Source organism: Pelodiscus sinensis, chromosome 9 (assembly GCF_052426305.1).
Source record: "Pelodiscus sinensis isolate ZL-2025 chromosome 9, ASM5242630v1, whole genome shotgun sequence".
In the NCBI taxonomy this organism is placed as follows: domain Eukaryota; kingdom Metazoa; phylum Chordata; order Testudines; family Trionychidae; genus Pelodiscus; species Pelodiscus sinensis.
In genome coordinates, this window is record NC_143060.1 from 64,383,617 (window position 1) to 64,407,501 (window position 23,885).

At 43.8% G+C, this 23,885-nt stretch overlaps 1 protein-coding gene across 6 annotated transcripts in view; it reads right to left on the minus strand.

The window, feature by feature from the left end:
- RABGAP1L (RAB GTPase activating protein 1 like) overlaps positions 1-18,046 on the minus strand; it is a 422,358-nt gene extending 404,312 nt beyond the window's left edge. The window contains exon 1 of one of the 6 annotated variants that reach the window (XM_089780609.1): positions 17,903-18,045. In XM_089780609.1, coding sequence (XP_089636735.1) covers positions 17,903-18,007 — 105 coding nt within the window. In that variant the 5' untranslated portion in view covers positions 18,008-18,045. Of the gene's footprint in view, positions 1-17,545; positions 17,778-17,891 lie in introns of those variants that run through there. The other 5 variants (XM_075936918.2, XM_089780610.1, XM_089780612.1 and 2 more) reach the window with 5 other exon arrangements.
- Between the last annotated feature and the right edge of the window lie 5,839 nt (positions 18,047-23,885).

The following is a 23,885-nucleotide window of genomic DNA, read 5'->3' on the forward strand; positions in this document are numbered from 1 at the left end:
CAGGTTGATTATGCGTTGTGTGAAGAAGAACTTTGTTATTAGTTTTAAACCTGCTACCCATTAATTTCATTTGGTGTCCTCTAGTCTTTATATTATGGGCACTAATGAATAACTTTTCTTTATTCACCCTCTCCACACCACTCATGATTTTATATACCTCTATCATATCCCCCCTCAGTCTCCTCTTTTCCAAACTGAAAAGTCCCAGTCGCTTTAGCCTCTCTTTATATGGGACCTGTTCCAAACCCCTAATCATTTTAGTTGCCCTTTTCTGAACCCTTTCCAAGACCAAAATATCCCTACTGCTATATTCTTATTATTGGAGCATGGAATTACTATCTATAGTGATTCTATTGAACATGTTGATTCATTTAAGATTTTTATTTCATTTGATTCTACGTTATCTTTCACATATAGTGCCACTCCACCACCCACCCGGCCTGCTCTATCCTTCCGATATATTTTATATCCCGGTATGATTGTGTCCCACAGATTTTCCTCATTCCACCAGGTTTCTGTGATGCTTATTATGTCAATCGCCTCCTTTAATACCAGGTACTCTAGTTCACCCATCTTATTAGTCAAACTTCTAGCATTTGTGTAGAAGCACTTTAAAAATTTGCCACTGTTTATTTGTCTGCCCTTTCCTGATATATTAAATTCCTTTGTATGTGGTTGTTTGTCTGCTCTGCCCCCTTGTTTGTCCTCTCCCCTCCTCTCTTACTGACTACAGTCTAGAGAATCTCTATCAATGGATTCTCCTCTAAGAGAAATCTCCATCCAATTTACGTTCTTCTCCACACCAATCGGCTTTCCCCCATCTCCTAGTTTTAAAAACTGCTCTACAGGCCTTTTTAATGTTCAGTGCCAGCAGACTGGTTCCACCCTGGTTTAGGTGGAGCCCATCCTTCCTGTATAGGCTCCCCCTCTCCCAAAAGTGTCCCCAGTTCCTAATAAATCTAAACCCCTCCTCCCTACACCATCATCTCATCCACGCATTGAGACTCTGAAGCTCTGCATGCCTACCTGGCCCTGCGTGCGCAACTGGAAGCATTTCTGAGAATGCGACCATAGAGGTCCTGGATTTCAGTCTCTTTCCTAGCAACCTAAATTTGGCTTCCAGGATGTCTCTCCTACCCTTTCCTACATCATTGGTACATACATGTATCATGACCACTGGCTCCTCCCCAGCACTACACATAAGCCTATCTAGATGCCTTGAGGGATCCGCAACCTTCACACCAGGCAGGCAAGTCACCGTACGGTTCTCCCGGTGATCACAAACCCAACTATCTATGTTTCTAACAATCAAATTACCCACTACTAACGCCTGCCTCTTCCTAACAATTGGCATTCCCTCCCCCTCAGATGTATCCCTAGTGCAAGAGGATACCCCAACATCCTCTGGAAGGAGGGTCCCAACTATGGGATGGTTTCCCTCTGTTCCCATTGAATGCTCTGCTCCCCTGAGCCTTTCATCCTCCTTAAGAGCACTGGGAGTCTCAGACTGGAGGTGGGACAGTACTACAGTGTCCCGGAAAGTCTCATCAACATAGCTCTCTGCCTCCCTTAGCACCTCCAGTTCAGCCACCCTGGCCTCCAAAGCCCAAACTCAGTCTCTGAGAGTTAGGAGCTCCTTGCAACGGGAGCACACATACACCACCAGCCCACAGGCCAGGTAATCACACATGTGTGGCGGCACGACAGGGTTCCCCCGACACCTGCACCCCCGTAGTGGCACGAACAGACTCCACCAGCCAGTAGAATATAGGGAGTTTATTGCTTCTCCAGGATACAGCACAGCAAAGATGTAATCTGGTTAGAGGGCAGGCCTAGGATGCCTCAGCCTCCCCCCCCCCCCGAGATGAGGGAGACTGGGCCCCTAAATACCAGCCCATTGCTTAGGCTGCTTCCTCCATGATACCAGACAGAAACTCCCTAAGTCTCTTCCAGCCCTGTCCCCCAGCCAGGGGCTGCACTCCCCTTCCTTCCTTTGTTCCTCTCCCTGGAAGGTAACCGGTCGAACAGGTTACCTCCCTGTCCCATCAGCTACTCTGCTGGGCTGTGGTACAGACAGCAGCCAGTGGGGGTCACCCACAGCCCCAGCCTAGCAACCAGCATGGTACCAACACTACGTCACAACATGTTACACTCAACGCAATAAACAAGATAGCCCTCACTCTGCTGCTGGGCTTCTGTCTCCATTTTTCTTATGAATAAGTTTAATTAAAACTGGGCGTGTTTTTAAATGTCTGGAATATAATTATTATAAAAGTTATGTTTAAAGAAGGCCAGAAGCAACTAGCGCCCAGTGACTTAGGCCATGTCTACACTAAGGGCATTAAAGTTGCACAACTAAGTCACTTCAGCTATGCTAGTATATCACCATAAAGCAGAACAAAGTAAAAAGCACTTAGAGGGAAAAAAGCACCCTTTAAAATTTTTAAGAGGAAAACAGAAAGAAATAAACTCTGTCAATCAAGAGCCAAAGTATAATTAGGTAGGCTAAAAAAATAAGTTTGAAGATCACCTAGCCAAAAAACACAAAAACGAACAACAAAAAGAACCAGGAAACAATCAGTGGGGCCACTGGATGATCAAAGTGCTAACTGAGCACTCAAAGAAAATAAGGTTGTGGAGAAACTAGACAAATTCTTTGCCTCAGTCTTCATTGGAGAGGATGCAAGGGAGATTCACACAGATAAATGAAAGGAAATGTCTTAGAGTGAGGTGTCAATAGAGGAAGGCTTTAGAAAAAAAATGATCAGATGGTCAAGAATGTAACCCCATGCTCTGAATGTCCCTAGCTTCTGATTGCCAGAAACGAAGAGTGAACAGATCACTCAATGATTACCAGTTCTGTTCATTCTCTTTGAAGCACCTGACACTGGATATTGTTGGAAGACAAGATCTGAGGTAGATGCATGATCCAATAAGGCTCTTCTTATGTACACAGTGCCTTCACCAATGTTTCTGGTCACTGTAGGTACTCAATCTCCCCAAGCAATGCTATCTAGATTAAGAGGAAGCATTCTTCCATTACTTTACTTGCATTTACACTAGGGATAGGTCTGCAGAGCAACAGCACTGGACCAGTGGTTCACATCCTGAGCACCAGAGCTGTGCCAACCTAAATGCTGTGTATAGACTAGACCTATTTCTAGAAAGCTCTACAATTTTCACATCCAACTTTTGAACCCTTTTTTATTCATGCACATCCACCACTGAATTAAACACGTTATGTTTTAGTGCCTATCTGCATCTTAATGTTTAAATGTCTCTGGCACTTTCATTTGTGTTGCATGTAGCTGATAGTTTACATGGAAGACAGAAAATCAACAGACCTTTTGAAGTCAATGAGATTGTTCCCACTAACTTCGGCAGAGCCAGGATATCACCCCAACCTTCATCTTCTCACTTCTTTGAGAACTTTCAATATAAAGATACTAACAAAAATTACGTCTGCTTGCTATTAGTTAATTAAGCTTCCCCAGTGCCTTAAATCCAGCAGTACTAGAAAATGTTAAACATCTCTCAAAAACTAGTAAACTTTTAGTATTTTCTTGATTCACTAATAGTGTTGTATGGGATAGAACAAAATGTTTCCAAGAACAGAGAAGAGACAGATGTATATTATCACAGAATCATAGAATCCTAGAGCTGGAAGAGACCTCAGGAGGTCAAGTCCAGCCCCTGCCCAAAGCAGGACCAATCCCAAATAAATCATCCCAGCCAGGGCGTTGTCAAGCGAAGACTTAAAAATCTTTAGGGATAGAGATTCCACCACCGCCCTAGGTAACCCATTCCAGTACTTCACCATCCTCCTAGTGAAATAGTTTTTCCTAATATCCAACCTAGACCACCTCCACTGTAATGTGAGACCATTGCTCCTTGTTCTGCCATCCTTCACTATGGAGAACAGCCTCTCTCCATCCTCTTTGGAACCTCCCTTCAGGAAGTTGAAGGCTGCTATCAAATCCCCCTTCACTCTTCTCTTCTGCAGACTAAATAAGCACAAATCCCTCAGCCTCTCCTCGTAGGTTATGTGCTCCAGCCCCCTAATCATTTTGGTTGCCCTCCGCTGAACCCTCTCCAATGCGTCCACATCCTTTTTGTAGTGTCAATATATTTCTACATTCATGAAATCTTAGCTCTGCATAGCTTCCAAGAAAGCAGTGTTGAGGATGAAGTCCTTAGAAAAAAACACCTCTATCACCCAAAAATCATGACTTATTTTGGAAAATAGACATTCTGTGAAAGTAATACTACCATCCATGGCAAGAGATAGTCACTGGGTCTGTCTATGGAAAAACAAAAAACATCTGTTTTTGGTTAAGTTGTTGCATCTGGTGCCTAAATAACAAAAATGAGGGCCACATTACAAAGGCCACAGACAAACTTGAAACATCCTGCAGCTTGTAACCCAGGATCAACTACTTAAGGAAAATGGCATCAGTATCAAATCATATAAGCTAAGTTTTATTCTCCTACTGAAACACACTGCATTTATAATATATGCATCATTTTGCAACTAGTGCTTTGCATTAGATCATGTTATGAAAACCAATGCATTTATAAGAAAGTGGAGAAAAATAATGTTTTGCTTACTCAGGCTTCGATGTATGTGCCAAAACACTTGAATAACATTAGAATTCATACTCTAAAGTCAGTGAGGGAAAAATACTGCTCTGACTAGCCTTAACCAACAAAGCTGGAGAAAGAAGGGGCCCAGAGCAGTGCCAGCCACGTGACTGGCACAAAGACAATCTGCCAACTCAGTACAACATGGCTCAAGACAAGGAGCACAACCTTAAACACACTATCAGCGTGCCGACCAGAACAGCTAACTGAAATACTAGTATAGTTTTTTCAAATGAAATCAGTTCACAAATGAATCCCCCTCCATTTTTTTTTAAATGGCAAACATTGTGCTCAGCCTCCATTCAGAAAACCAAACTGGATCCTTTCTTTTTCACACATCCTCAGTAAAAATCAGTATAAAGGGCAAACTATGCCCTTTCATCATTTGTGCAACCGCATTGCCTTCAACAGGTTACACAGGTGTTGCGACAGATTTGCAACTGGAATTTAGTAGACAGTACTCCCGAGGTTGCACAAGTTACATAATCCCAGTTTACACAGCTGCCCGTGCCATGTCAGGCATTAAAAACATAGTAAAAAATAAAATGCTTACTTTTAACAACACATAGAGACCTGCATCCATTTATTAGGGATCTTAGCATATAGTCATTTAAACAATTAACTGATAAACCTGGGTTTATCAGTTAATCCAAACAACTACATGGACTTCCTCCCCTCCTTGCTGCCTCTGTATCATACAGAGGTAGCATCATGGGATAGCACAGGGCTCCATGGGAATTGGGAGCACACTAGCTGCCAGCCCCACCGACAGGGAGCATTTTAGTAACTGTGTAACCACTAAAAATTGTTACAGCTACACGATTACTAAAATAACCAATATCTAATATCCCTACTATTTATAAACTGATTTAGTGTTTGTCTACTGAGTGACTCTCAGGAGAATTAATCTAAACTAAATATAAGGGTCTGAATTTCAAATGGGTTAGTTAAACTGCATTACATTCATGTGTGGATACTCACATTCAGAATTAAAATGACCTTCATCTGGTTTAGTTTCATTTACTGTAAAAATGTATTAAACTAAGCAAATTGAGGGCCATTTGAATTCAAAATACAAGGATCCTCATGGGGATTTTACCAACCCACTTTACATTCCCACCTTTATGAGGTTTCAATGAGTAAATAAACCATTAGTTACACTAGTGCAGACCAGTGTTCCCTCTAAGATTTTCCAACCATGAGCAGAATGAGTTTTGGCTTGTGCACCGGTTTGGATGTGTGCCACCGTGGTACTCAATTTATTAACACACACGTTCCTAACTGCCAGAGCAGAACTCTCCCCCCACCCCTGCCATGCAGCAGGTCCCGTTCCCAGACACCAGAGCAGACACCCCATCCACCCCAACCATGCAGCAGGTCCTATTCCCAGCCCCAGCTGCCAGAACAGGCCCCAGTGCCCTCTGCCACATGGTAGCCCCAGCCACCGGAGCAGGTCTCCCCTCCCCCCCAGCAACTCCCTTACCACCCCATCTCAGCCGTCCCTGCCCATTGGAGCAGCCACCTGCTGTGCGAGTGTGGCTGCATGGCTCTTCAGAGGAAGGGGGAGGGAGAAAAATTTGTGTGCATGGCCACACAGGCTCACACCTCAGTGGGAGCTATGGAGCAGACATGAGTGTGGAGACAGCAGATTACAGCTGGTTATATTACTTTAGTTTATTTCTGTAAAATTACACATCAAGCTAAACTGATGTAACTTAGGTTTAAGTTGACTATAGTTTTCCAACCAGTTTACATCATTTTTTAAAAATTACATATTTTGTTAAACCACTATATGATGATGACTAATAGCAGACCTGTTCTTGTTGCCAGGAAGTTATGACTAATTATACAGATCTTAGTGTTAATAAAAGCACAAGGAAGAAAAGTTACAATATACTTGCAAGTTAAATATTAGAAAAGTAATACTGAGAGTGTTTACTATGTATTTATGCTATTTAGCCTTATGAGATTAATTTTGTATTGAGGAAGCAGTTCTGTGTCAAGGATACAATAGTGCAAGTGCTACAAATTAAACAGTTCTGCATTAATTCTTCAAGAGGCTTTCTTGTCCCCAATTAAGCACACTGAGTAAGGTTGAGTAATTTAGGGAAAATATGGCTGACAGTTTGTTTTTGACTTTGGAAAGTATGAGGTAGTGCTAAGACAAAATAGATGCTTCTACCTGAGTCAAATTCTGCTCAGCAAAAAACCAAACCAAAACCAAAACAAAATCAAAATATATGACTATGCCATAGAAGAGGTTATTTACCTTGTGCAATAACTGAGATTCATCAAGATGGTTGTCCCTGTGGATGCTCCACCTTAGGTGTTTGGGGTGCCACTGTGCCTCTAGTTGGAGAATTATGGTAGCAGTGCCCTCAGTAGGTTGCGCACATGGGACAGCCAGCACATGCCAGAGCGGCTACTCCACATGCACAGCTAACATCCCTTCAATTCCTTCTCTGCCCCAGAAATGGAAAATTCCACAGCAGCGGGGAGGAAGGGTGGTGGTAGAGCACTCACAGGGACAACCCTCTCCAAGAACCTCAGTTACTGACAAAGTGAGTAACATTTTTTCTTCTTCAAAGAGTGCCCCTCTGGGAGTTCTACCTTAGGTAACTATGAAGCAGTATTCGTGCTCGGAGGAGGGAGCTTCAGTCTGTCACAGTAGGTCCTGTAGAGTACAGCCTTTCCAAAGTACATGCTAGAGGCTGAGTAAGTCTCCAATGTATAACGCTTAGTAAAGGTGTGTACAGAGGCCCAGGATCCAGCTCCACAGAGGTCAGACAGAGGCACATTCTTTAGGTAGGCCATGGAGGCAGCCATTGCTCTTGTGGAGTGGGTCCATGCTGCTGATGGAGGCTCTTAATTAAAGGTGCAGTAAGAGAGTCAAATGCGTTTAGAAATGCACTTAAATAATCTCTGTTTAGAAACAGACATGCCTTGGGATCTTTCAATAGTCGAGACAAATAGTCTTTTGGATTTGTGGAATGGTTTTGTTCTTTCTAAATAAAAGGCAATTGTCCTGTGAACATCCACCAAAGCATGCAACACTTTCTCTGTTGCCCACATGAGGTTTTGGGGAAATGACAGGTAAATATATTGGACTCACTGCAGTGGAAAGAGGTAAGTACTTTTGGGAGGAACCTAGGGTGTGGGCGAAGAACCATTCTGTCCTTATAGAAGATCGTATGTGACCATACAACCCTTCACTGACCCTTCTTGCTGAACTGATGGCTATAGAGGGTTCAAATGATCTGCCTGTTAGTGCTCTTAACACTAAATTGAGGTCCCAGAATGGAGCTGGGGTCTTTATGGATGGGTAAGTATTTTGGATACCCTTCATAAAGTGCATGATGATGGGATGAACTAAGAGAGTAATCTTTAAGAGGGGGATGAAATGCAGTTAATGCAGCTAAATATACCTTTAAAGAACTAAGGGCAATACGTGTGTTTTTGAGAAATAAAGATATTCCAGGAAATGGGGGGAAGGGGTCGATGTGGGTAGCATGTGATGATTGTCATACCATCTAGAGAATATGCGCCATTTGCGTAAATATGTTTTTCTGTTAGATGGCCTGAAGGAGTTCAAAAGGATCTCTTGCACGATTGCAGAGCAAGATGCCTCTAGTGATGAGAGCCAGCAAGGAGCCACTACCGGAGTTGCAGAGCCTGTGTATCAGGGTGGCATATATGACCCTTGTTCTGCGTGAGGAGAGGAGGGACAGGTGGAAAGTGCCATGGATTTATTGTCATCATTTGGAGGTACTAAGAATACCAAGCCTGTCTGGGCCTCCTGGGTGCTACTAGAATGACTGTGGCCTGTTTTACCTTGAGGAGTATGTGATGGAGAAGTGGTAGTAATGGAAAACATACATGAGGGGTGTGTCACTTTATTATAAAGGCGTCGCCTAAGGACAAGAGAGTTGAAATGCTTTGAGCATAATTCCATTATTTTCACAGAAAGTCCAGGAGTACATTGCTTCTTGGAAAAGGGGATTCAGTCCTAGCACCATAGGCATGAGAAATAGTGGTGCAGGAAGTGCTGCACATCTCCTAGGTTTTGGGCCCAGTATCTACGCTGCTGGCCCAATGTCAGGATCATGGTTTAATTAGTGTTTGGTAGTTTCTCATGTCAATATGAATCACTTTAAATATAAATAATTCTAAGAGACCTTAAGTCTGGAGAGACCCTCTGCCACGATTCCAAAAGGGCTACACTCCTCCCTCTTCCCCCCAAGCAACTACTGTCTAGGTGCCCTGGGAGAATTCTATGAGGCAAAAGCAGTGGGTGGTAAAGTTAGTAAACTCAGCCTCTGTAAAGCTAGCCATCACCATGCTGTGATCCCAAGGACTTCTTGATGCCAAATGGCAGACACGGGGACATAGGGCTGTACATGGAACTATTAGGTCAGGTATCTGTACAAGAGTTCACCAAAAGATGACATGTGAGGCCTCAACAAAGAGCCAGTAGCCCACTAGTTGTCATAACTGCAAAAGACATGTATGGATAATATTTAAGGAGTGTGTGTGTGTGTATATATATTATATACACACACATGCACATTTTGTAAAATAGGGGAATTGAGTGCATAATTTGGAGTGTGTATACATATCCGTATTTCTTTGAAAACTACTGGAAACATTAAAATGAATGAGGGGTACTAAACATCTGGTAACTGATAAGTAAATATAACAAGAGATTTTAGGTAGTTTGTGTTGTTCCCTGATATAGCAGCTGGCCCCAAAACTGGTCTGAACTAACTGCTTACAAAACAAAATTTTATATTTGTGGGCAATCTGTGTCCAGAACATTTGTTGAATCTACACTTGATCAATGAATTGTGATTAGTTGCTTATGTAGTTCTGGGTGAATTAACTGTTGATTGGTTAAGAATAACTAGGTGACCTGATCTAAGGAATACTGTCAAAGGCAGGCAAAAGTTGCACTTGGAAATAACATAGTAATCATGATAGTAAGCTAAGATTCCTTGGACTCAATGAGAAGTTAACCCAATTAAATTCCATTCCAATATTGACTAACATTTATGAAGATTGCAAATGTCATTTACTAGATGTTAAAACTGAAATCTGCCACTTCATCACATCCAGAAAGTTTACCCCTATTCATACATCAAAAATCCATACAGTTCCACAGATGGCAGCAACAAGCAAAGTACTGTACACAGGGCACAGGCATTTACATTATTATACCATTTAACACTCTGCTTAGAGCAGGTCCAGATCACACAGCAATAAACACATCTGCACTGACACTAGCACATCCACTACTTGTTCCCAACAGAACAGCACCAATGGTAGCAAATGATGGGAGACTGCCTACAAAAATGAGTTTGAACAAGCCTAAAGGAGTCTTTGTGATCAAATCCAGCATATCTGTCATAGATTCAAATATTATTTTTTATTTTATGGATCTGTGTTTAATCAAGGAGAATGGAATCATTGAAAAATAAACTCCCTGATGGATTGTAAACAGGGAAGGTTAAATGCCTATCCATAAAAAAATGAAAGCTCTGTCCAGCTTTGGTCTTAAATGGTCTGGACTGCAAACAGACCCCACTATGTGAAAATATGACAAGGTCAACTGTGTAATTAGGTCCTATTTGGAAGGCAAACCAAATATGCAGCAATGTGGCTGAGCAAAGGTGAAAAACCTCATGGAAGTGTGCAATCATCCAGGGCAAGAGGGGAAGGTTAGTACTTATTTCTGATTCAGGTATGATAAGTAAAGCTCTTTCAGTTCCTGCTCAGAGTATAATCACCCAGATGAAGGTTAACTTTTGTTTAATTTATCTTAAATGTATCTGTTTTGTTTTGTTTTTGTCTCCCACACAACAAAACAACTTTAAACATGGACTTTATCCAGGAAGGTTTCTTGGCTAGCTCACAGAGCTAGACCTCTGCCATAGAATCTAACCTTTCCGAACTTGTTAATTTTGTTTTCAGATTTGGTAAAAAGTAACTTGTTTTACCTTAAGAATAGGTGTCCATACACAAGAGCAGCTTTCTTTTCATTTTTCAGTGCCTTCCAAAAAAGTTAATACACTATTTGCAAACGGAAGCAATCACTAGATAACAAAGAACTGCAGCTGAAAATATTATATTGACAGTGTGTTTTGTTGGGTACTGAACACATCCAATTAAGAATGCAAAACCTCTTAATTTATCTATTCTATACACATGTAATTTTCATCAAATTCGGAGAATATATAATTTTAAGAGTAAACAGGTTTCCTGAACTGTCCCCACTTGAAGATGTTAAACAGAAGTTTCCCCACAAACATGCAAAATCTGTATTAACATTACCCAAAATATTAAAATCCTCCTATATTTTAAAATGTAGATATTAAGAAGTAAGCTAAATGCAATTTTTCAGAAACATCTATTACTTTACTTTGGTACAACTAGGTCATATCCTAAATCATCAAGCCCATTTATTCCTTTTGGTTGGGTCACACCTTCATAACCAAGTTATTTTAAAATCCACTCAACAATACAAGATAGAGTTACTATTAAAAGAGATGGCATGAAAGTTTACCAGCCCAAGTACAAAATACATCTTGTCCATCCTGTAGCAATAAAAATTATTAAAACTGTTTTACTGTATACCAGAAATGTTATTTAACCCTGAAGGGGGAGAATTTTCCAGAGCCTTACAACGTTATCCCTGAAAGCATGACACAGCAGAGAAGACTTACTTTTATTTTAACTTAAAAGTGGTATCTTCTTACCCCAGCCAGCTTGCAGACACCACGTCTGACATTTTTGCATAACTGGAGTGCGTCAACAAACAGCAAACTTTTATTTTATCAAAAACCTCTCTGTTAAGTCCCTCTGACTGAGCCACCATGACAAGTTCAGCCACATTCTCATCACATACAAGATTCTCCCCACAGACACTCCAGTCGATCTTCATTTGTTGTTTTTGCTGGCAGACCAGAACAGTAAAATTGGTTTCACAAGAAACTGAAATTTGAGCAACTGAAAGAGACTACATATTAAATTATATTTAACTTGTTTTTAGCTAGCAAGCAAGAGCATGCAGAATTATTATAGTAAAGGTTTTATTAAATAAGTTATAAGCCTCCATGCTTCCAGTCATAAGCCAATCTGTAACTAATAAGTAGGACATATTTTGGTCAATTTCATGGTCAAAGGATTTTATTTCAATCTTTCAGCTACTTCACTCTGAAATTTCATGGTGTTAGCACCTAGTCAGCACCATCCAGGCACTTAAAGCACTTGCATAAAATGGGGAGGAGGGCTTGAAACAGGCACCTCTCTGCCCTGGCTAAACCCAACCACAGCCCAGGTGACCTGGCCAGGTCAGCCCAGACCCTGACCAGCCCCTAGCCATGGCCTGAGTGGCCCAGTCCCGGACTGCCCCCCTCCCAATACCAGAACTCTCAAGCTCTGGGCTGGCCCCGGAGCCCCTCCTCACATCCCTGCATGCCACTCTCTGCCTCAGCCTCACCCCAGAGAACCCACCCCCAGACAGAGACCTTGCGTCCTAGTCCACAGTCCCAGCCCTGAGCCCCATCCCAGGGTTTGCACCCCAAGCCTATGTCCTCGCCCTGATCCCTTCATCCCCGACCCAACCCATAGCATCCCAACCCTTCATCTTAGGCCTGGATCTTTCACACATGGTCCTAGCACAGAGCCTGCACCCCTAGCTGGAACCCTCACACTCTTGCAGATGCAGGAAATACTCTTGTGCATCTTGGATCTTTGTTTCCAAAGGTTGTACCTTGCAAAGATAGACCCAGATGAAAAAATTTTGAAGCTTAGCCAGGTAAGTCTGTATGGTTCACTACTTTCCTAACGCTGAAAGGATGTACTGACCCGTTATTGAACATTGATGAACCAGAACAATGGTCAGACAGCATATCAGGGATTAGAGAGAACCACTGGGCCCAGGTAGCCTCACTTCATTATACCAACATCAGGCCTGACTGACGAAGAGGCGGGAGGCTAGTCACCTCTCTAACTGAGGGGTAAGATCATTAACTTCATCCATTGGAAGGAAGCACCATCTCTGCAGTCGACAGAGACTTTGGAGGAGACCTAGAAGCCTCCAGCTCCAAAGACAAGTGAGTAGGCAAAGTCCAGTGACTCTCTCCCCAACTTGCAGCCACCCACCTGAAGAAGCCTGGGACCATGACAAGATGCTGCTCAAGACCCATGAGAAGGACCCTACAGAAAGCAGACCTCCCAACTAAGTGGACTACAGCAGCCACACCCCAATCAGAATAGACTGTTAGGAGGTAGCCAAGGGTTAGACTCACTGCCAAGTATAGTGCCCCTGTTCAGGAGTTGACACATATAGGGTCCTAGCAGAAAGGAACAGCCCAAGTCCACCCACTTACCCACCATTCAAGCACTGAGACCCACCACTAAGCAGAGGATGAGTAGTCACTTTCTCTAACCACTAGACTGTCTGGCCCCCTGACCATCTGGCCCCTCAGACCACCCATTACAAACTCAATCTCTCGTCTTAGTCTAGAGTCAAAAGTCAGGCTAAAAGGTCGGGGCTGTCCCTGCCAGGATGCTGAATTCAGCCATTAAGTTGCAAAAGCAAATCCAAGAGATAAGGTGGTGGTGAGTAGGAGAAACTGAGAAACAGAAGAAAACTGAAAACCAACTTTGCTTTGGCCATTCCAGAGATATAAGGATCATTCTAACAATCTCATTTCAGCTTGTGAAAGACTTGTAGGGCAGGAATCAAGGAAGCATGTACATTAGATCCAGTATCCATTTCAACATGAAGGCGTTGGAAAGGGAATATGGGTTGTGCCCTGCTCAAGAACAAACCTAGTCACATTTCCTGTTTGTTTTCGTTGCAAACAAGTCAATGGAAAGTATGCCCCTCTTGAATAATGAGTCTCAACACTTCTCTTGAGAAACCATTTGTGACTGAGTGAGGAAAAACCAGAGTCCAGGAGTCTGTTCACCACTTCTTTAGAGGTGGAAAATGGCTGATGATTATTAGAATCAAATGCTGTTGAGGGTCCCTGTGATGACACAAGCCTCATAGTTTGCTCCAAGTGACGCCTCAGGTGATGGTCTCTTGCAATCTGTGTTCTCGTTTTAAAAAGATGATGGATGCTACACCTTTCTTTAAGATGGCCCTCTCATACACAGAGCAAACATCGAGTGTATACGTTATTGATGGGAATAGACACTCCCACACAGCAGGTCATGTTTGAAGCCCAGAAAATGATGCATAACTCTCAAGATCAGGCACTATAACACACATACAATAAACCCTTAATTATAAAAACTACACAAAAACTAAACTACAGCCCAGGTACTGCTATTGACAATTATTAAAAACTATTTACAGTAAACTTCCAATAATCCGGCACCTTCAGGATCCAGGGGGTGCCGGATTATCAGATATTCTGGACTATCAGAAGGGAGGGCTATGAGGGGCCTGGGGTGGGGGGACGCCACCCCAGACCCATCAGAGCCCCCCCTTCCAATAGTCTGGCTCTGCCCTAGGCGTCCCTGATTCAGCTGCTGCTGGTCAGTTTCAGCAGCAGATGAATCGGGGACACCTGAGGCAGAGCAGCTGGGGTGCTGCCGGGTTGGTGCGGTAGCGCCGCCCCTTAGCGCTGTGAGACCAACCCAGCAGCACCCCAGCTGCTCTGCCCCCGGCTTCCCCGATTCAGCTGCTGGTCAGTTTCAGCAGCAGCTGAATCAGGGAAGCTGGGTGCAGAGCAGCTCCAATTGTCCGGCTGCCCCGAGCACTTCCGGGTTCCTGATGGTGCCGGACCATCCGGAGTGCCAGAGCACTGGATGCCGGACTAATGGAGTTTTACCGTACAAACTAAAAAGTCAAACACAAATGGGACTAAGAGGGGGAAAAAAACACGAGGAGGAGATTTGCACACAGAGTTTTGATGAAAGCCAGAAGGGATTGAAAGGAGTCTGTGCCATTCCTGAGGCTGCAAAGGGTAGCCAGGGGTGACTGATGAAGGTTGCCACCACTCACATGACTGCCCCCCAGCCCGGAGAAGGGTTAGGACACCCCTTCCACTCTATGCCCTGCCTCTCCCCACCCTTACTCTGCCTCTTCCCCGCCTCCCCGAACAATGCAGCCTATGGGACTAGCAGGGCTTAGGGTCTGGGGCCAGCAACAGAGGTCAGTCTAGTGGCCCAGCACTCATCAGCAATGGTGGGGGAAGCAGAGTAATACCTTTCAGACATTAAACAGAGTCATTCCTGCATCTTGCAATGCCAGAGTTACCACTAAGTCAAAAGCTAGTTTTCTTACTAGTTTCAGAGGGGTAGCTGAGTTAGTTAGCTATCAGCCTCTTTTAACTATTTAGCCTTTGAGATGCTACTAGACGAATTGTTGTTTTTGTAAGTTTTTCCAGTTACAGACTCACTCGGCGATCCCTCTGAAGCTTATCTACTCTGTCTTTTTTTTCTTCCTTCCCTTCAATTTTTTTCCTTCTCCCCCCTCCCTTATTTATTCTTGGATCTGGACTTCCAACACTCCAGTCATCTGAAGAAGTGGGTTGTGCCCATGAAAACTCATACCACCATTTACATGTTTTCTTAGGTCTTTAAAGTGCTACTAGACTATTTGTTGTTTAAGTTTTTTCTTACTAGTATCAGCCCTGAATACCAAATGGCATAAGAGCTGCAAAGAAGAAGAGGCAACATAATAGAAATGAATTCAAAATTACATCCATATTTGTGGAAACAAGGCTGAGAACAGAAGAACCCAAGACAGTTAAGTCTACAGCGCCTGCAAAAATGAGAAACTACAACTACTTTAAAATAAAAAAGTTAGCTAAGAGTAAACATCCTAAGAGATAGAGGAAAGTACAGACATCACCACTTAGAAGTAAGAGTGGCATCTGGAAGACACCTTTTTGAGTATGTCTACTCTGGAATAAAAGACCTGGGCACAGCTGACTTGGGCTCAAGGGGCTGAAAACTGCAATGTAGACATTTGGGCTCAGGCCAATCCTCACCACTTCCAAGCATTTGGGAAAGAGACCTTTTTGTATCCGTGCGCCTCAAATATATATCATAAAAAAGTGTACATGACCCAGGGTCTGCTACCAGCTAGATTACTAAAGGCTTGCAAATATATTTCAATAAAGACCTATACATAAAAAAAAAAAAAAGAAATAAAGTGAAAGACTTCAGTAAAAACAAAGATTCTTGACATAAAGTGAAAGACTTCAGTAAAAACAAAGATTCTTGATCTACCAGTTGCAAAGATAACTCTCAGTTCATGATTGAAAAGTTAACTGATGTACTGTTCTCTTCCTTAATCTACAGCCATAAAATTCCCTTGTGGAGACTGAGAATTACCCTGCCCTATTAATCTCACTAGTGTAAGATGTAGCCTAATAATAGCACTTCATATGTCAACATTATTCATTGATCTTGGATATGCAATGGGAGAAAGGGTGAGAATGAACACTCAAAAAAGAAGAAATGGGAGTTGCTGCAGAGAATGAAATGCTGAGAAAAGACAGAAGCAAAAAAAAACAGGAAAGTTGGAGCAAAAGTAGCGTAGGGAAGGAAGACGAACAAGGGGCAGAACTGTAGGTGACAGTAGGAGCAAGTACATTTTCCCACTCAGTGATGATGAAAGTAAAGGTAATAATGCAACAGTGATGGTAATAGCGCTGGTAAGTAAAAGTTTAATAACCAAATAAAAAGCACCCTATACCCTTGATCTTTATGCAAACCTCTTATTCACACCATTGGAAACTTCAGTGCAGACAATGGTTGCATGTGGCCCTAAAAGTACACCTTATCACATAAACTAAAATTTAAAACTGAATTCAGCCCTCAAAACAAAACGAGGCTCAGAGCTTAACTTCTGAGACTAAGTACGTGTACACAGGAAGTTAGCAGAATTGGGGCATTAACCTTTAAATTACCAATATCAAACCTCAATATATGCAGATGTCTTTAAAAAAAAACAGAGTTACATTTTGAAAATTCATTTGGAATCAGGCACTTTGTAACAATAATTTGCAAATGGCGTTACCTACAACTTAATGGTAAGTCCCCAAAGCATACAAAGCACTTGACATGCAGGATGTGAGACTTTGCTTAAATCAAGCCAACACTTCAAGGAGGTAATATGGGTTCATAGAGGACATAATTTGTTGCTTTCAATCTTAATAGGCAGGAAGTGTGTGAAGGCAATCCCAGGTGCAGCTGCTCTTTACCATAGATGGATTTGGCATCATGTCATTAATGTCATTGTAAGACTGTAGTTTGATAATGAAAACATAATAAATATTTGTACACAGGCTCCTTGTACACAAAAGGGTTGTTTTTCCTTTCTGGCTATTGTTCTTTTTTAAACAGCTGGTACTCTATATCTTTCCTATAGTTCAAAACAGAACACACATTCAGAATCCCTTGCCACCAAAAGTTATAGATGCGAGATAATTAACATACAAGAGAATCAGACTCAAAACGGCTCATCTTGAGTCTTTGACAGGGAGAATAAAGTAATTACTTTAGAAATAGAGGAGACCTGACAAGTCTCACGCCTTCCAAGTAGGACTCCCTCCTTTGGGATTAAGTTTTAAGGAGTTTTTAAAGTGTCTCCATGCGGGAATGAATGGTTGTGCTGTGTGTGTGTGTCAATGAAGTGTTTGTACTCCTCATGCTAGCCAACAGATGCGGACGGCTGCTTTGCTAGCTTTGGGCTTGGGACGTGACTTCACTTTTCCTACAAGGGGAGGGGAGGAACCCTTCCACCTGCCCCCCCCCCTTCCCAGCTCAAGAGAAGGGCAACTTTACCCTTTCACACTCCAGCTCCACAACCCCCCCCCCCCCCCCGGGGCTGAACTAACCCGGGGCACAGGAGTGCAGAGGAGCACCCCCCCCCCCCATATACCTGGAGACCGGACAGGCGACACCGCAACTCCCTCCCCCAACACACCTCGCCGCCCCCGCTGCTCCCCGCGCACAGGGGAGCGGACACCGAGGCAGCAGCAGCGTCCGCGGGTCACAGCTGGCGCCCCCGGGCAGGAGAAGCCACCCGACGGAGCCAGGGCAGGGCCAGGCTTGCGGACCCGAAAGGAAGCAGCGCCCGCCCCTTTCCTGGCACCGGCGGGCCCAGAGGGAACCGCTCCAGCCGCCCCGGGTGAGGCGCGGCGGCGAACTACCGCCCCCTCCCGTCCGCACACAGAGGGGGCAGCCCGGGGGGGCTCGGGACGTGCTTCCCCCTTCCCGTCTCTCACCAGCCGCAGACCTGCGCTCGCTCCAGCCCCGGCCTCGCTCCGCCACCCGGGAGGTGGGAGGGGGCAGGAGCGGAGGGGGGCGGGGAGTCGCGCAGCCGCGCTGAGGCGGCCAACATTCCGCCAGGCTGACGGAGCCGGCGCCTGCGCCGGGGGCCGGCCAGCGGAAAGGGCGGCGCGAGCGGCTCTTGCGCCGCCTCCGCCTGCCCGTGGGTGCGCGCGGTGAACTCCGGCCTCTTCTGAGGGGCCCGCTGCCGCGCGCCAGTCTGTCAGCGGCGGTTGCGGGGCTGCCGCGCGCCAGACGGTCAGCGGCGGTTGCGGGGCAGCCGCGCGCGCCCCGATCTCGCGCGCCAACTAAGAGCGCTGCGGGGGGGGGCCTCTGTAGGCCCGGAGTTTCCCGCCTAGCGCGTAGGCGCGCCCCCCCCCCCCCTCGGCTGAGCTTTGCAAGGGGGTGGGCGCGCGGCTGCCGCGGAGCGGCTCTGCCAGCCCAGCCCCTTGCCCACTGGCGCCTGAGGGGAGGAGTCTGGCTGCCTCAGGGTGGCTAATGATGTTGGGGCCGAGCTGCGGGCAGTTGCAAAGGGCGGCGTTGGCTACTGCTCGTTGGCGCCCGTTGCTGCGGCCTGGCTGTAACGTGGCAGGAGTCCTGCCAGCTCCAGAGACCAGGAAACCTTCAGACAGCCCCCCCCCCTTCCCCCCAAAAAACCCCACTGGTTCAGTGAGACGGGCCGGCCAGTCATGACGTGGTTTGAAACAAGCCTGTGGTGGGTTCCAGCTGCCACCTAGCGCTTCGTATGTGCCAGGGGTGAGCTGTGGCGTGGCTAGTTGTGAACTCACCCACTCCTATGGCATTGCTGCATCAGTTATGCATGAGAAAAAACAAGCCATGGCACCTCGTTCATTGCAAATTAACCACTTCATGACTGGCCAGCCCATCTCACTGAACCAGTGGGGTTTTTTTGGGGGGAAGGGGGCTGTCTGAAGGTTTCCTGGTCTCTCGAGCTGGCAGGACTCCTGCCACGTTACAGAGACAGGCCGCAGCAACGGTCGCCAACGCCGACCTTTGCAATTGCCTGCAGCTCGGCCCTAACATCATGGGTGCCAAACACAGTACGTCCACCTCTTGCAAATTACAGCATTCCCAACTGCAGTGGTAATAATGAGAAGGCTTGTTTTCATGCACCTATGGTGCAAGTACTGGTCAAGTCCCATAACCTTGCTTTCTTCCTCTCTCGCCCTGGCAATTTCCTGTTCCCAAAGCTTGTGCAGCTGCACATGTAACTTTTCTGTCAAGAGTTTCAGAAGGGTAGCCATGTTAGACTGTAACAAAAAATATAAGAAAAACTTTAAAACTTTTTAAAGTTTATTTCTGGCAAGTGAGAAGGTCCTTGATATTTTGCAGTGCATCTCAATGTACCTTTCCAATATAATAGTTATACTTAGATTGTGTTTAATTTATTTTCTTTTAAACACTATTCTCTTTTGCTCAAAATACTTTTCTAATCAAAGCGTAGCAGTCCTTCCCAGTCATTAATATCCATCACTAGAGCTAATGCATGAGTGTTTAAGGGCCCAAACCAAAATCCAATTAAGTCCATGGAAAGGCTCTCCTTTACATGAGCAAATACCAGGTCAAGCATCTGAAGACTGATATTCTAGCCTTCACAGTTCTCCCTTCTCCATTAGCCTTTGTTTAGTCCATGTGCATTTCAATATCCCCCATTTAAACTGTATGCTCTAATGGAACAGCATTAGCTCTGTTTTGAGCATAATACCTGGATTTGAAGCAGCTATGTTCCATTAGATAGTGTATAATAATGGACCAGTGCTTATTTAATAATGGACCTTAAATGGGAGACTTTAGATTGATTTCAATGGGCACTGGGATCAGGCTATTTTGGAAGACAGCAGGGCTGTCTGATATAGTCAAGGCCTTGCAGAATCAGATTTTTTAGTCTAGTAATGAGGTACAGTTGCCTAAAAAATGTTCAACCAAAAAGATGCTTGAAAATTTCCTGATTTGCAGCTCCTCCAGTAAAAGAAAAGGATTTATTAATTTTGTTATTTGGGGTTACTAATACATTTTTTCTAAACAAAAACCTTTACTCACTTTCCTTTGATTGGAATAGGGTCTTGTTGCTTTGTAGTTCTCTCCGAAAGCATCCATGTTTTTCTGGAAATTATGCAATAGGAGTCAGCCTACATCTTCCATGTTTTTAAGAAATCAAGAGCAGTATTTGTACATGCTTTCCAGAACTATTGATTACAGCTTTCCTGTGTTTACTTCTAAATTTCTTGACACAGCAGAGCACAGTAATTCCCAATAGCCCAGGTGTATCATGTTGACATTCATCACATTTGGATACCACTGGGGTCTCATGTGGGGGGACACAAAAGTTTACATAATATGAGAGTCTAGGGGTGCATCTACACAGCATCCTAAACTTGAAATAAGATACAGACTTTGGCTACGTCTATATTGGCAAGATTTTGGGCAAATACTTTTAACACAAGAGTTTTTGCATTAAAGTATTTGCGCAAGAGAGCATCTACACTGGCATGTGCCTTTGCGCAAGAGATGTGCTTTTGCACAAAAGCATCTGTGCCAGTGTAGGAGCGATGAGGAGTCCTGTGGCACCTTATAGACTAACTGAAGTGTAGGAGCATAAGCTTTCGTGGGCAAAGACCCACTTCGTCAGATGCATGTAGTGGAAATTTCCAGAGGCAGGAATAAATATGCAGGCCAGGATCAGGCTGGAGATGACGAGGTGGATCCAATCAAGGAGGATGAGGCCCACTTCTAGCAGCTGATACGTGCCAGTGTAGACGCTCTCTTGCGCAAGAATGCTCCGATGGCCATTTTAGCCATTGGGCTTTCTTGCACAAGTTATTAACGTTGCCTTTCTACGCTGGCCAGTTGCGCAAGAGGGTTTATCCCTGAGTGGGAGCATCAGAGTATTTGCACAAGAAGCACTGATTTTATACATTAGAACGTCAGTGTTCTTGCGCAAGTACTCACGGACAGTGTAGACAGGTGGCAAGATTTTGCGCAAAAGCAACTGCTTTGGGGCAAAATCTTGCCAATGTAGACACAGCCTTTGTGCTATGCAAATTGCATCTTACTTCGATTCTATTTCAGATTAGCTTATTTTGAAATTTGTTGCATCTACACAGCACCACATTTTGAAATAATACATTATTTAAAGACATCCCTTAACCCTTGTGGAACGAGGGTTACAGGGATGCCAAAATAGCACACCAGTTATTTTGAAAAATATTTTGAAATAACAGGTGGCTTGTTAAGATGCCGGGTAGCTATTTCAAGATACTTCCGGTATCCCGAAATAGCTGTGCAGTGTAGACATACCCTAGATGTTTGAACAGTCAACCCTGAATATATCACCAAACTATTAGGCATTGACACGTTCACAATATGGCAGTGGAAAAATATTTTTTCCTCGCTATGGAAAGTCTCAAACTTAAACTTTTACTTGATTAAAAAAAAAGACCGTAGTATGAACAGTCTAAGTTTAATCAAAGTAGACCCTTTTAAAAATATATATACCTCTACTAGAGCTACAATGCCAATATCTTTCTATCTTTTCCAGTAGGAGGAGCCATAGGGTAACATGTTGCCAGGTAGATTGTATGACGGAATCAGGCTGCTTAGTTAAATAACAGGAGATGTGTAGTGCAGTAGCCTAATTATTCCCTGATCCTGACAAGTGATAATGCTCAATAGAATTTTCTCTCTGTAAGTGTAAATGGAACAGAGCAATTGCTTTCTGTTTGGAGGAGTATGATGGGAAGTACAGGTCTTTCTGTACTCTAGAGAAAGGACTCAATTTTTCACTTACGCAGTTGCCCTAAGAACAGGCATCACTGGTTTTAAAAGTATTGAGTTTTTCTAGGTTAATTCCTAGAAAAGTTTCTGAGTTCAAAGAGTTTTTAAGTGAATTCAAAGAGAGACTCATAGTTATTTATGTGAGCTGGTTAGGCTCAGTATTTTAACAAAGGACTGGGTTAAAGAGGATGGAATTAGGGACCAATATCTGCGGCAGATCTAGGAAAACATGATGCTTATGTATTTATTTTGGTGTATAAGAACTGTGAATTTGTATGGAAGGAAACTTCTAGCAAGTTTGCATCATTTTGGTTAACCCAGAACTCCTGTAATAAACCTGAAAATCTAGGAAGGCATTGAAGCTTAAATCTTATCCTACTGTGAACTTTTTCTCTAGCTGTTTAGACCCTGGCTTTATCAGTGACCTTGCCTCTGGTCCTGAGACAGTGTACATGTATGCACTATTTTAAGTTATTGATTTTTAGTATGACTTGAGTCAGCTTTGAAAACAAGCAAACTGAGCAGCGTCTTTGCGCTCCTCCCCCTCCATGCAAAACACAACTTGAACACAAGAAGTCTCACTTCCTTTTAACCTGCACATTATTTATACTTGCAGAAAGTGGATGTAATATACTTCCTTATTGTTTTAGAAGCATGTTACACCCAGTTTACACCAGGGATGTTAAATTGTGGTTTATCAGCTAATTGAGTAGTTGATGGAATTTCGGCTCTGCATTTAAAGTGTAGTAGAAGCTAGGCATGCAGCAGCCCGACTCCTGTCTGCAGAGCCACAGCAAAGTTAGCTTCCGGGGGTGGCATGAGCCGGAACTAAGCAGTTCCAGGAGCCGGTCCCAGAGCCGGTGGGCTTTTACTACATTTACAATGCATAGCTGCAGCGGGGTTAGCTCCCAGGGGTAGCATGAGCTGGGACTGAACAGAGCTGTGGCTCTGCCCCCTTCTGTTCCCCTGCACCGTGGAGACAGTGCTGGGAGGAACCAGGTTTTAAACCGGCTCCCCTCAGCACATTCCTGCTTCCCCCTCCCTTGCTGCCTCTGACACAGAGGCAGCAAGGTGTGAGGGGTGGGTGAGTAGTCGACTCAACTACCCAATAAGCATATGCTTATTGGATAGTCAGCTAGTCAACCCCTCCCTTACATCCCTACTTAACTCTAGAATAAGTGACCACACACATTGCAGAGCAGTCAAAAACTGGCCTTGATATCTTTCTAGAAGCAGAAAGCATAGGGCCAGACCTCTTTTAACAGAACTGGAAGTGATGTGGAGACAACTTATGGTACGGCATTATCTTTCCAGAAATTCAGAACCTGGCAAATGTTAAGGCTGGTATTGAATATGGGTATATGACATATCAGGTAGCAAATTCCCATCAACCAACTCTGAACTAGTGCTTATACTCTGAGGCTATGTCTACACTACGAGTTTTCTTGGAAAAAAATATGCTAATGAGGGACTCATTTGCATGAGTCATTATCTCATTTCCATATTTTCTAATGATGCGTTTTTGCACAAAAACAAGCAGTGTGGATGTTTCCTTTTTGCCCAAAAACCCTTTTTCCCGCAAGATCCTTATGCCCCAAAAAAGGAGGTTTACTGATCTTGCGGAAAAGAGTTTTTTGCACAAAAAGGAAATGTCCACACTGCTTCTTTTTGTCCAAAAACCCTTTAGGCAAAAACGTATTGGCCGAAAATATGCAAATGAGATTGTGACTCATGCAAATGAGTCCCTCATTAGCATTTTTTTGCCAAGAAAACTTGTAGTATAGACATAGCCTGGGGGATTGGGAGAAGGGAGAAAGTCTGTCACATCTCAAATCTTTTAAGAGTTTTCTAAAGCATAAAAACTCTTAGGCTGAACATAGTAATGCCCCAGAATATTGCAGTTTTATCCATTTCAGGGTTTCATTCATTTCTTTAAACTTGGAGTGTTAGTTGTGTGTAATTCCTTTAGGAACTTGATTTTTAAATGGTAAGTTAGGGCTTTGAAGTTCAGTTCTCATATTAGTTTTGAAATAAAGATAAGTACAATGAATAAAGACTTCTGGAATTGGACTATCTGCTTCTCTAGTCATAATGAGAAAAAATGGGAGGAAAGGAGACCCTCGTGAAAAGTAGTTTGTGTACTGTTCCAACTTTGA